Below are 12,777 nucleotides of genomic sequence, written 5' to 3' on the forward strand. Positions count from 1 at the left end.
GAGTCAAAATCAAAGGTTGGACGGCCAGCCTACTGAGCCACCCAGGAGCCCCTGCCTAGTTGATGGTTGAATGAAGCAATTAGTTACCTCCTGACAAATTGTTCACTTCTTCCTCCATGTGTCCTCTGAACTTCTGTGTGCCCTATCTCTCTGTATTCCTGGTAGATGGCTATCTCTACCCTTAACTGTGAGCTCCTCCAGGCAGGGACCCAATCTTACTCATCTTTGAGTCTCCAGTCTTCCACACTGTAGGGGTTCTTTAAGTGTATCTTGACTGAATGAAAGAAGGTCTTAGAAAATGAACAGGACAACTGTTATCCCCTAGTGGACAATGTAATTTTGCTGTAACCTTGATGGGCTGATGTAAAAAGGACATAAGTTTTTTTTTTAAGGGTTTTTTTTTTGTTTTTTGTTTTTTGTTTTTTTTTTTTTTTGGTGTTATTTGACAGAGAGAGACAGCAAGAGAAGGAACACAAGCAGGGGAGGTGGGAGAAGGAGAAGCAGGCTTCCCACTGAGCAGGGAGCCTGCTGTGGGGCTCAATACCAGGACCCTAGGATCATGACCTGAGCCAAAGGTAGACACTTAACGACTGAGCCACCCAGGCACCCCAAGGACAGAACTTCTAAAAGAATCTTCTTAACTTAATCTCAAGCCTCGACATCTTCATCTCAGTGTTTATCTACGTTGCTATTAGTATTTTACAAATCTCTGTCTATGCTCTTGACATTATTGTTGGAATCAAGAAGGTACATATTTCACATTATTGCCATCCATCTTTTATTGAACTCTATTAAAACAATACTACTTGATCAAAATCCTGTGATTAAAATATGTTCCAGGTCACCAAGAGAAAAGTTTATTAGAAGACCACACTGGATCCAGAAAGATGTGAGGTGATTTTGGTTTGTTATAAAGACCGATATGGCCACTGTGACTTGTAATTAAAGAGCAAAAGGGACTCAAAGTTAATAGAGAATCCAAGAAAAATGAAACAGACTAAAATATAATTGAACTAATATAGTATCTTACTCTGAAAGGAACAATTTCTACTTGTAAATTTCCTGTTCCTAAGACACCAAACATGGGGCAGATCTTGTGAAATTTTACATTAGTTCTTCTTGAACCTGAGATGAGACCACTTCACCGTTCACCACTTCCTGCACAATTGTCTTGATTTTCCGGGATTTAGTTTGGTCTAAAGATAAAAATGAAATAAAGGGGCAAGAGTTAGTGTTTCACATATTCATCCAAAGTTGATTGTTGAGGTACTGGCAGATAGAATCCATCTAAATTAAACTTTCTTTTCTTTCTTTCTTTCTTTTTTTTTTTTTTAAAGATTTTATTATTTATTTGACAGAGATCACAAGTAGGCAGAGAGGCAGAGAGAGAGGAAGGGAAGCAGGCTTCCTGCCAACCAGAGAGCCCGATGTGGGGCTCCCAGGATCCAGGACCCTGGGATTATGACCTGAGCCGAAGGCAGAGGCTTTAACCCACTAAGCCACCTAGGCACCCCTAATTTAAACTTTCAAAAGTGACTCTTGCATTCTAAAGTAATGCATTTTATTTAGTGAAAATGAAATATATTCAGTATCTTATGCAGAAATTAAAAAATATATTTTTTTAATTTAAAAAGTGGTTATGATGCTTATAACACTTCTTCATAGAGTAGAGTGTTTTCCTTCTGGGTTTGCCAGAAGTTTTACTATGGTACAGTCTACTAATTTTTCTGCAGGAATGCATAGATATTTTTTCTTGGCTCAGAATGCAAATATACCTTAAATTATTAATAACACTACAATATTCAAGAGATCTTTTAGTTATTAATAAGTGTGATTCTGACTTACTGTAAGTGATTCTTAGGGAATCTACATACCTTTAGAGGAACCGATCGATTGTGTTTGAGGTTTGGACTCTGTTACATACAAAGTTTCATCGAAACCGTCACTGTAAAGAAAACAAGGGAGGTTATACCACATGATGCTTTCTGGGAGGAGGAGAAATAGTTTGCTATTGAAGCTAACAGGGTACATAAAACTATCACTAAATAGAGAAGATATTCTAAATTTCTTGATGAACAAAGAATAAATAATGCACCCTGAGAGTAATCAGTGCAGTGGACCTTTGTTTTCAAACCTTGCCTGAAACAGGCTCCCTAAGCGAAGAAAACTGGCAATTAAGGGAAGGTCTGATCTCAGAACTTAGATTTCCTGATTTATAGCCCTGGGCTCTTCCCCTACTCCAGGCTGCTGCTGCTTTGGGAACTTACTTTTTTTTTTTTTAATTTTTTTTTTTAAGATTTTATTTATTTATTTGACAGACAGAGATCACAAGTAGGCAGAGAGGCAGGCAGAGAAAGAGGAGGAAGCAGGCTCCCTGCTGAACAGAGAGCCTGATGTGGGGCTCTATCCTAGGACTCTGAGATCATGACCTGAGCGGAAGGCGGAAGATTTAACCCACTGAGCCACCCAAGTGCCCCTGCTTTGGGAACTTTCATCGCAGGAGGCTGTGAGGTGATTTGGGTGGCTATTGTTTGATGTGTCATTCTTAGCATTGAGGCATTGATATCAGAACCCTAATGGGGGACTTCTCTAGTGCTCATTAGTGGTTCGCCTCTGTTTGTGGTGCCATTATCCCAGCATTTTATGAATGATCAAGTAAGATAATGGGTGACAGCACTTTGCAAAGTATAGAACTTGAATAAATCTAAGGCATGTTGTTAGGAGATGGGGTATTTTCCATCAGCAAAAGAACCCTTACTTCTTTTGCCCCAAGGGCACCAGGTGACCACAGTTGGTCAACCACTGAAGTTATTTTCAACCTATTTGAACCTGTCTATTCACCGTTGGGCCTCCCCGTCCAGGAGGCGGCGGTAGGTCTCTATCTCCAGCTCCAGGCGGGCTTTGGCGTCCAGCAGCCGCTGGTGGTCGGCGTTCTGGTGCTCGGTGTCCGCGCGCACCTGGAGCAGTTGCTCCTCCAGACTGCTGATGAGCTGCTGCACCTGGGACAGCTGGCCGCAGTAGTCGCCCTCCACTTCGGCCAGTGAGACCTCCAGGGATTTCTTCTGCACGTGGGAGGCAAATGGCAGAACAACGGAGGGGACTGTTAAGAGGAAGGCCCCTGGCCAATGGCCTTACCAGCGTGGATGCTTGTTTTCTTCCGAAGTTGAAATGATGCTGTTGTGTGCGCCCCCTACCGTGGCCAGCTGGGACTGGAGCTCTATCTCCAGGTTTTGCACTGCGCGCCTCAGGTCGGTGACCTCGCTCTTGCTGGACTGAAGCTGCTCCGTGTTGGTGCTGATCTCCTTCCTGAGCTCCCCACTCTGCCGCGGCAAAGAGGGGCAAAGGGATGTGAGCGCACGCTCCTCCCGTGGGTCTTTTCTGCAACTGTGGCAACGCCTTTTATTTTTGTTTGTGGTACCTTTTCAATGAACCAGGCCTCTGCGTCCTTACGATTCTGCTCAGCGATGGTTTCGTACTGCGCCCTCATGTTGTTGAGGAGCCTGGTGAGGTCCACCGCCGGAGCAGCGTCCATTTCCACGCTGATCTCCCCTGGGCCGCCTGCCCGGAAGCTTTGGAGCTCCTGGGGACAGCGAATGAAAGAGAAGGGCGCAGAGACCCATTATAACCTTCGTGGGTCTCTTCCAACAGAAAAGAAATGAAACGTTATATTTTATGACCACGTTGGTGACTGACACAATGCATTAAAAAAAATTTTTTTTTTAACCTACAAATTCATAATTTTTCTTTTAATTTCAAAGAACTTACACATTGTCTTGGGTCCCTAAACTTACCATGGGCCCTAGGGGCTGTGCCTATCATGGCAAATGGGTGGGTTGGCCCTGCTTCTTGGGGGGTCGGGGGCCTTTACACAGAAGGCAAAGCCTGGTGGAAAAGATGCAGTGGGGTTTTAACCACAGCTGCCAACTTGGGGCTGCGGCCCTGTCAAGGCTTGCACACCGTTTGTACCATAGTCGTAGATTTCCAATAGAAAGTTCTGTAGAAGCCCATTGCCAGGGTCTTGATTAATGTCTGTTCATACGCCAGGCTTTGCTATACTGTGTGGCTTGCCAGAGTTCATTGTGTGTTTTACGCAGGGCATAACCAGTTTCTCAAACGTGTATAACATTATGTATTACTGACAGGCTTCTGTTTTTGAACTTTAAAAATACTATGTGTTTAGAAATCACTGAATTTGGACAATTGAAATTCTGGTTGTCCTTATCTAACGATGACAACGACAAAATCAGAAAGCACCTCTAATCTGTTAAACTTCAGTGGGAACCTCCCTCAATCCCGCCACCACCACCACACACACACACACACCCAGAAATTCAAAACACATGGCCAATTTAACAGGGGTGTCATGTGTCCTCCATTATCTGTTCTAACTCTAGATTTGTGAATTTGAAATTGTAATTTTTGGATTTGGGAGGGAAAAAGCAGCTTAGAAATCTGCCTACCTCCTCATGGTTCTTTTTCAGGTAGGCCAATTCTTCTGTTAGGTTCTCGATCTGCATCTCCAGGTCAGCTCTGGCCAGGGTCAGCTCGTCCAGGACCCGGCGCAGGCCGTTGATATCGGCCTCCACACTCTGATGCAGGGCCAGCTCGTTCTCATACCTGAAAACCGAGCGCAAAGACAGTTTTTGGAGTAAACGTACCCGTTTGAATCAGTCCCCTGCCATCATCTTCAGGGTTGCTTTGTGTCCTGGGTGATTAGGTAGAAGTGGCAGCATTGTAATGTATGATGCTCTGTTTCCTTTTTAACATTTTTCTTTCCTTTTTTTCATAATAGTTTACTGCTCAGCTGGAAAGAAGTGAAAAAGTTGTGAGATGAGACTTCTCTCCTATCAGTGAGCCTCAGTAGCCCTGCATCCCAGGGGGCAGTTTCCCCTTTGGCTGGCTGCCCTGTCTGTAAAGAGTTAAGAGCCACTCTCCAGGTGGAGATTCTGATGAAATCCTAAAAGCAGTTGAAAATAAATAATTTTTTTGTTTAGCTTTTATTCATGATTTAATTTAAGATTTGGTACTTCTCTAATAGCTTTTATCAAGATTTTATAGGCTGAGGATCTTAACCAGTACAACATCCTGCATGGAGGCTTTGTGCAGCAAAATGAGCATTAGAATTTCTACCTTTTTTTTTTTTTTTAAGATTTTATTTATTTATTTAACAGACAGAGATCACAGGTAGGCAGAGAGGCAGGCAGAGAGAGAGAGGGAAGCAGGCTCCCCGCTGAGCAGAGAGCCCGATGCGGGGTTCGATCCCAGCACCTTGGGATCATGACCTGAGCCGAAGGCAGAGGCTTTAAGTCACTGAGCCACCCAGGCGCCCTTTGTGTTTCTATCTTAATGTGTGGGAGGGTGGAATATGGGAGAGGAGGAAGGAATATAAAAATAGATGTGTGGTTAATATTTTAGTGGTGTGTGTCATCAGGAAAAAGATAATTTCACTTCTAGGTAAAAAACATTATTAATTCATTTTGATACATGGAAGATTGTGGTTTAGAATATTGGTATAAATATCATGTTATATTATGACCCAAAAGCAAATTATAGGCATGGTGGTGATCCTAGTCCTAAGTGTAAGTAGCTTATAATTAAGGACCTGTAATGTGAACTGTGTTTGAATCTGCTTTCTTCCTAGAATGCCCAATGTAAATTTACCAAAACAACAAATGTGTGGAGCCTACGTACTGCAGAGGGTTTAAAATATTTGCCATCAACAAAGGCAGGAAAATGGGGAATAAGAAAAAAATGATGAGACACATCAATTATGATTAGTTTTTCTTTTCTACTCACTTCATTCTGAAGTCTTCTGCAGCCAGTCTTGCATTGTCGATCTGCAGGATGAGCTGGGCATTTCCAATGCTGGCAGAAATGATCTGGCAAATAGGGGGAAACATACAAAATGAGCTTGTAAGATACCAGTATTATACAAGTGCACCTGAGAAGAAATTTTTAGGTGATGTTAACATGCTATTTTATTAAGAATTTAAGGCAGTTTAACTTTTTATAAGAAAACATTTACAGTATTTTATTTAAAAATTGAGAAGCATTTTTTGCAGAAAGATAGTGGAAATACAATCACTTTATGATAAGTGATAAAATGAAACTAAGTATCTTAGATGAGAAATTGTTCCAGATAAAGCCAAATTGAAAAATACCGTAAGTTTTAGATGGTTTATCAGTGTAAAATATTATAATAGCAAAAAAGAAAAAAAATTCCCAAAGCCCCTGCAGAAACCACATCATTACCTCATTCCTGAGGTCTTCAATCAATGGATAATATTTACTGTAATCATTCTGTGACCCGGAGTCTCTAGTTCCAGATCCTCGTGTTTCATACCATTCTCGAATTTTGTTTTCTAGCTCAGTATTAGCCGCTTCTAGAGCTCGAACCTTATCCAGATAGGAAGCCAATCTGTCATTAAGATTTTGCATGGTTTCCTTTTCTGATCCTGAAAGAAGGCCTCCATCATTGCCAGAGAGAATACCTACAGCACCGCTACCTCCTGGGCTTCCGCCAAATCCAATCCCCAGGCCACCAAAGCCACCTCCCAGACCTCCAAAGCCACCTCCCAAGCCTCCAAAGCCACCTCCCAGGGCTCCAGAGCCACCTCCCAATGTTCCCCCATAAGCAGTGCCCAGACCTCCTGCAAGGGAAGTTCCAGAGCCACCACCAAAGCCAGAGCTAGAACCAAACATGGAAGCAGCAGAAAAGCCTCCTCCACAGCTGTCACCAAAGCCAAAGGTGCTCCCCCCATAGCTACTGCCAACAAGGGAAGCAGATGTGCCCCTGGCTCTGCCTGATGTCCCACTCTGGGAAGACAGCCGCCGGGGCAGCCCAGTGGTGCGCACTGAGAGAGACATCGTGTTGCTTGAGAGATCCACAGCCCAGAGAAGGGGGCCACAACCTGAGAGGCAGCAGTGTCCGCAAGGGAGAAAGGTTGCCCTTTTATAGGTCATGAAATGGGTGTTGCAGTTGAAAAGTTCACTCTCTCCACTCAAAACATCATGCCCCCCCCATTTTTTGACCAGCTCAACCAGTAAATGATTTATGCATACTGAAAACTCATTAGTATAGAAATAATTGAATAATTGTGCCCATTACATATTTGTTATATGAAAAAGAAATCTGGGTGGAGTAGATATAGGTTGTCACAAGAAATTTTCTCTTCCAGCTTATTCCATTGCATGTATTCTCTGCATTGTCCAGTGTTTTATGCACTGTGGGAAAGCAATGAGTGATTGTTAAATGGGTAAATTAATCGTACGTCGTCCTCAGCCTTGAGATTCTTAAAGATCTTCACTCATATTTCCTACTTTTTCCTTTAGAAAACTGAATGTAAACCATCCGACCATGATCTAGTCTATATTCCAGTGGAATATGGCTTCAGAAGCAGTTATAAAAGGCACTGGTGGAAGGTTGGGGGGTAATTGCGTTTTCCAGGGGGCGCCTGGGTGGCTCGGTCAGTAGATCGTCTGTCTTTGGCTCAGGTCATGATCTCAGGGTCCTGGGATTGAGCCCTGCCTTGGGCTCCCTGCTCAGAGGGGAGCCTGCTTCTCCCTCTTCTGCTCACCCTGCTTGTGCGTGCACGTGCTCTCTCTGTCAAATAAATAAGTAAAATCTTTGAAATTAAAAAAATGCATTTTCCAGATTTATAGAGGAGTTTGAGCTCTCAAGGATTTTAAAATCTTGGATTAGGATTAGGATGTTACATAGTTTCTTTTTTTCTGATTCAGAAAGAGGACCCCTTAAACATTGAAAAATGCTGTTTTTGAGTAGAATATCATGTAGAGTAGAAGATTGAGTAGAATATTATTATATATTATATTATATTATATTATATTATATTATATTATATTATTCAGCTCTTCCTCTACATGAGAATTACCTTCTTAGTAAACTCTGTGAAATCAGGAGTCTGATTATTCACTGCTCAACCCCCAGCATTGCTAATATATAAAAATGCAATTGATTTTTTTGTATATTAAAATTCCATTACTGCTCTCACTCTCAACCCCTGTCTCCTACTCTAATATCCAGATATTCTCTGCCTTGACTCTAGCGTCCCAGAAAGTGAGGCCGGTACTTTAAGCCTGTGAACAGTCTTGAGCTGGTGCTAGCAGTGCCCCGCGGTGATGTGGGGGCAAGTGCAGAGGACTTGTACCCAAAGCCCGTGTTGGGCCTCTCTAGGGAATATGCAGTGTCAATTCTGGCAAGCAGAAGAACTGTGTGACCCTATCTATCTATCTATTTATTTTTCCATGGACAGGAATGATGAACCCCAAGTAAAATCCAATTCCAGCTTCCTTCTACCTTACTGTAGAAGGGACACACATGAAGGGACATATTTTCCCCCAGCCTATACACATCACAAGGAGCAAGCCAATGGGATTTCTTTTTTTTCTAATTTTTTAAAAATATTTTGTTTATTTATTTATTTATTTTTGACAGACAGAGATCACGAATGAGCAGAGAGGCAGGCAGAGAGAGAGGAGGAAGCAGGCTCTCCGCTGAGCAGAGAGCCCGATGTGGGGCTCGATCCCAGGACCCTCAGACCAGGACCGGAGCTGAAGGTGGAGGCTTTAACCCACTGAGCCACCCAGGTGCCCCGCCAGTGGGCTTTCTAAGTAAAGGGATCTTAAGCAAGACATTTACAGAAACTCTGTATTCTCACTCACAATAGATATAAAAAAAGGATGCAGCAATCAGAACGCAGACTCAGCTTGATGAGAGATGCCATAATCCATTTGTTTCATTTCTCAAGAAGATGGAAATATGTTAAGTGGAAATGCCAGGGACCTCAGCCTCATATGGAAATTTTTAGCAAGGATTCCTTTAATGTATATTACAAGCATTTTGTTTGAGCTTGTCCTTGTTCTAATTGCTGATAGTGATAGTGTGCTTACCATGTTGTGGACACCGGGTTAGGTAAACAGCAGACATTATCTTTAACCTTTGTGGCCACTTCTTAAGTAGGATACTTTGCTCCCATTTTTCCAAATAAGCAATCTGAGGGTGACGATGTTAAATGACTTATTTAAAACCACACATCCAGGAGGTGGCAAAGATAGGATACAGTTTGCAGTGCCTTTTATAGACAACACAACCCTGCTTCTCGCAGTGAAAACAGAAAAGAGTAGAACATCACTCTGACCCCTCAGTCTTGAGACTGGATTTTGCCCTGTACATCAACCAGGAGCTTAGCTTGTCTCCTTGAATTGCTTTTCTCCTTGAATTGTGTTTCTCAGTGTTCAGGCTGAGACCCAAAGAATGACACCACCCATGAAATCCTACAAATACATGGGCAAATGTAGTTTTAGTTGTACTTTTTACATGTAACCACATTGTCAGAGATCATGTAAAGTACTAGTTCAGCTTGTACTTCCTGCACAGGAACTTGACATTACGGTCATTAATTAGTTATAAGCAGGATTTCCCCCCTTCCCCTGTCTTCAAGGATAATTCCATTATTATTGCCATAGAAATGAAACAGGCTATTACTTGCTTACAGACTTGAGATGTGCCCAATCCAAGCTTGTAGCTTAGTGTCATCACATAGTATGGGAATATGATTAACTTGAATTCTTGAACTTGGAACTGATTGTGTGCTGAAATATATATACTTTCCACCTCTGATGCCTATGTGTACATTTTAAATAATTTTGCTCAGTATCTATACATTATGTTTATGTATTATTCCTTCATGTTTCTATACATATTATTTATCATCCTAGACTGTAAGTTTCTCAGGTAGGGACTATGTTAATTTTTTTTTTAATCCTGAGTCTTAGCCTAGTGTTTGGCTGAGCTTCATCCTAGTATTTCTGGAGTTATTTCACTTGAAAGAACTTCATCCTTAACAAGTTTGAATGTGTCATTTAAAATTCATTTCATTTGAGAGTGACTTTGCTCTAATTTGCTGGTATGCTTTGAGTAAAATTTATTCTGAATCCAATTATGAATGGACCGCAACTTCAGAAGTTGAAAAGAGAGATGTTTCTTCTTCAGTGGCTGTTTTTTTGGAAGGGAGGGCTAAGTTAAAAAATAAAGCCTGTATTTTAGAGTTTTTAGAAGTGAAAATAATTTTATCTGACAGCTATAAAAATATAGGAGGGTGGGAATATAGAAAACAGATACAATCTGGTGGTAAAGTGATTATGTAAGTCTAGGCACAGAGGAAAATGAGAAAGGGGGAACTGCTCAAGAGTCATGACTTCTCTCTCTGTAGAGTTTAGAGAATACTCAAGATAGAGACAGTTATTTATGTGGTATAAGTCTTTTATCTTAATAAATTTATTTTATCTTAATAAATCTTTTGATTTAGTTTATCTTAATAAATCTTTTGATTTATTAAGTAAAACATATGCCCATCTTCTCATGTCACATTGGTTAGTTTCCTGCTCTTTGATGACAGGATTTTCCACCTGAGTTCTTTCCATTAAAGCAGACCTTCCACTTCCTGATATTTACTGATCACTGGGTCCCTAACACCTTTCACTTTTGCTTTCAATAACATTTGAAGATCCTGTGAGTAAAAGAATATTGGGCTACTGACGTTTTATGCTGTGCTTTTGAAATGAGGAGGAAAAAAGACTCTGGTGGTCATGCTTGAGGGTGAGTTCTGGACTCCAGAGCTCAGTGTTCTCAAAGGCAGGGAGGGTTGCCTCTGGTGAGAGAGGAGAAGAAATCTTGGAATCTTCCCTTTCCTGGGAAGGTGAATCTTAGAAGTGAGTCTAGGGGAGAAAACAAATGTTTGAAGGGAGATTAAAATCACTAGCCTATGCTTTAAGTTGGAATTGTTATTTGAGACTGCCATCAACTTCGTGAGGATGAGAGCAGAGGGTGTCCACTGGTCAAGTTTTGATTTTGTATCATTCCATGGCATTCCTTTTAGATATTACAAGGCTCTGTGTAGCTGTAATTAATCAAGGCCAGAGAAAGTGGTTCTCTCCAACCTAGTGTCACCTCTAGGGTTTCTCTCTGAGTTTGATGGGTCCACTTATGCACTGATGATTTTGTATAAGGTCATGAAATTTATTGATAATGATTCTATGTGTGATAACAAGACCTATATTTAAGGACTACGAATCTGGGGCACCTAGGTGGCTCAGTGTGTTGGGCCTCTGCCTTCGGCTCAGGTCATGGTCTCAGGGTCCTGGGATGGAGCCCCACATTGGGCTCTCTGCTCAGTGGGGATCCTGCTTCCCCCCCCACTCTCTGCCTGCCTCTCTGCCTACTTGTGATCTCTGTCAAATAAATAAATTGAAAAAAAAAAAAAAAAGGACTACGAATCTTCGAATCTTCGAATCTTCCATGGATCTGTGTACCTGTCAGAAATAGGATCATGCTGTTCTGTTTCCTAGCTCATATAAGAAGTATAGATGCAGAGATAACACTTTACTTTCACACAGTCACTACTGGTAGAACCGGTGATAGAACCGTACATACGGCCTCATTTACTTTCTTTGAAAGATTACTTGGAAGAAACTTTGAAAGTTTACTTGGAAGAAACTAGAGATCGACTAAAAGGCAAGGATTAGTTTTCATTTTTTATGATAGGAAATTCAGTTAAAAATAATCTGCTTTTGGGGGTGCCTGGGTGGCTCAGTGGGTTAGAGCCTCTGCCTTCAGCTCAGGTCATGATCCCAGGGTCCTGGGATTGAGCCCTCTGATCAGCAGGGAGCCTGCTTCCCTCTCTCCATTTGCCTGCCTCTCTGCCTACTTGTGATCTCTCTTTCTGTCAAATAAATAAATAAAATCTTAAAAAAATATCTGCTTTTGAACAAAGTGTCATTATTGTCTATGGCAAAAGGCAATAATTATCATATTGATGATGGCCATGCCTAGTGAATTTCAAATCTACTTCCTGCAGGTTTTTTTTTTTTTTTTTTACTAATTAGACCCAGTCTCTGGCATTTGCATGTTGGGGTTATAGACTGTTCAGCACTGTATTTTGGTAGGAGAAAAAGAATTCACTTCTAAAAGTTCTTAACATCTTTAAAAGCAGTTTACTAACCAAAGTGACTTGGAAAGAAATTAAGAGAAAAACAAGAGTGAACCTCTTTACTTTGAAAAGCAAAGGGGGTGCCTGGGTGGCTCAGTGGATTAAAGCCTCTGCCTTCAGCTCAGGTCATGATCCTGGGGTCCTGGGATCAAGTCCCGCATCAGGCTCTCTGCTCAGCAGGGAGCCTGCTTCCCTCCCTCTCTCTGCCTGCCTCTCTGCCTACTGGTGATCTCTCTGTGTATGTCAAATAAATAAATAAAATCTTACAAAAAAAACAAAAGAATGAGAATGGGTGAAGATAATAACTTTTTCTGACAAAAGTTATGATAAATCCAGTTGTGGGATGACTTTTGGGTGTTGTCTCTGGCTAGTGAAAATGGCAGTCAGAAAACAGCAAATGCTGTAAGGAGAGATATGCTCATTTCAGGTGTAACTCTGTAATTGTCATGTAATTAATTGCTTAAAAGGGTATCATGACTTTAGACAAACAGTCCTAAGGTTCAGTCTTGCCTCCATTACTTGGTAACTCTGACTTTCGGAGAGTACCTATTTTGTGTCTTCATATATAATCCTCATTTGTAAAATGGGGAGAATAGAATAAGGTCAAACCATATGAAATAGCTATTATTTTTAGATTTTATTTATTTGACACAGAGAGAGATATTACAAGTAGGTAGAGAGAGAGGGGGAAGCAGGCTCCCTCTGAGCAGAGACCCCGATGCAGGGCTTGATCACAGGACCCTGAGACCATGACCTGAGCTGAAGGCAG

The 12,777-nt window shown here is 41.5% G+C and overlaps 1 protein-coding gene and 1 long non-coding RNA gene across 5 annotated transcripts in view; one reads left to right on the plus strand and one right to left on the minus strand.

Moving 5' to 3' along the window:
- LOC116577602 overlaps window positions 1-12,777 on the plus strand; it is a 151,731-nt gene that overhangs the window by 36,073 nt on the left and 102,881 nt on the right. The window lies entirely within an intron of this gene.
- Window positions 1,044-6,899, minus strand: KRT12 (keratin 12). The gene is made up of 8 exons (XM_032321089.1): window positions 6,253-6,899; window positions 5,797-5,879; window positions 4,461-4,617; window positions 3,419-3,580; window positions 3,195-3,320; window positions 2,842-3,062; window positions 1,875-1,945; window positions 1,044-1,196 (listed from the first exon to the last, which is right to left on the minus strand). Exons 1-8 carry the CDS (start codon window positions 6,865-6,867, stop codon window positions 1,105-1,107), a joined length of 1,527 nt encoding a protein of 508 aa, XP_032176980.1. The 5' UTR covers window positions 6,868-6,899; the 3' UTR covers window positions 1,044-1,104.

Source organism: Mustela erminea, chromosome 18, assembly GCF_009829155.1.
Source record: "Mustela erminea isolate mMusErm1 chromosome 18, mMusErm1.Pri, whole genome shotgun sequence".
Taxonomy (NCBI): domain Eukaryota; kingdom Metazoa; phylum Chordata; class Mammalia; order Carnivora; family Mustelidae; genus Mustela; species Mustela erminea.

What these genes read in the sequence shown, in the direction of transcription:
- KRT12 (XM_032321089.1), bottom strand. Translation starts at nt 6,867, where the DNA reads ATGTCTCTCTCAGTGCGCACCACTGGGCTGCCCCGGCGGCTGTCTTCC. An exon ending in TGAAAAAGAACCATGAGGAG is followed by an intron (nt 3,581 to 4,460) that starts GTAGGCAGATTT and finishes CGCTGTCCCCAG; the next exon opens with GAGCTCCAAAGCTTCCGGGC. An exon ending in AGGCCTGGTTCATTGAAAAG is followed by an intron (nt 3,321 to 3,418) that starts GTACCACAAACA and finishes TTGCCGCGGCAG; the next exon opens with AGTGGGGAGCTCAGGAAGGA.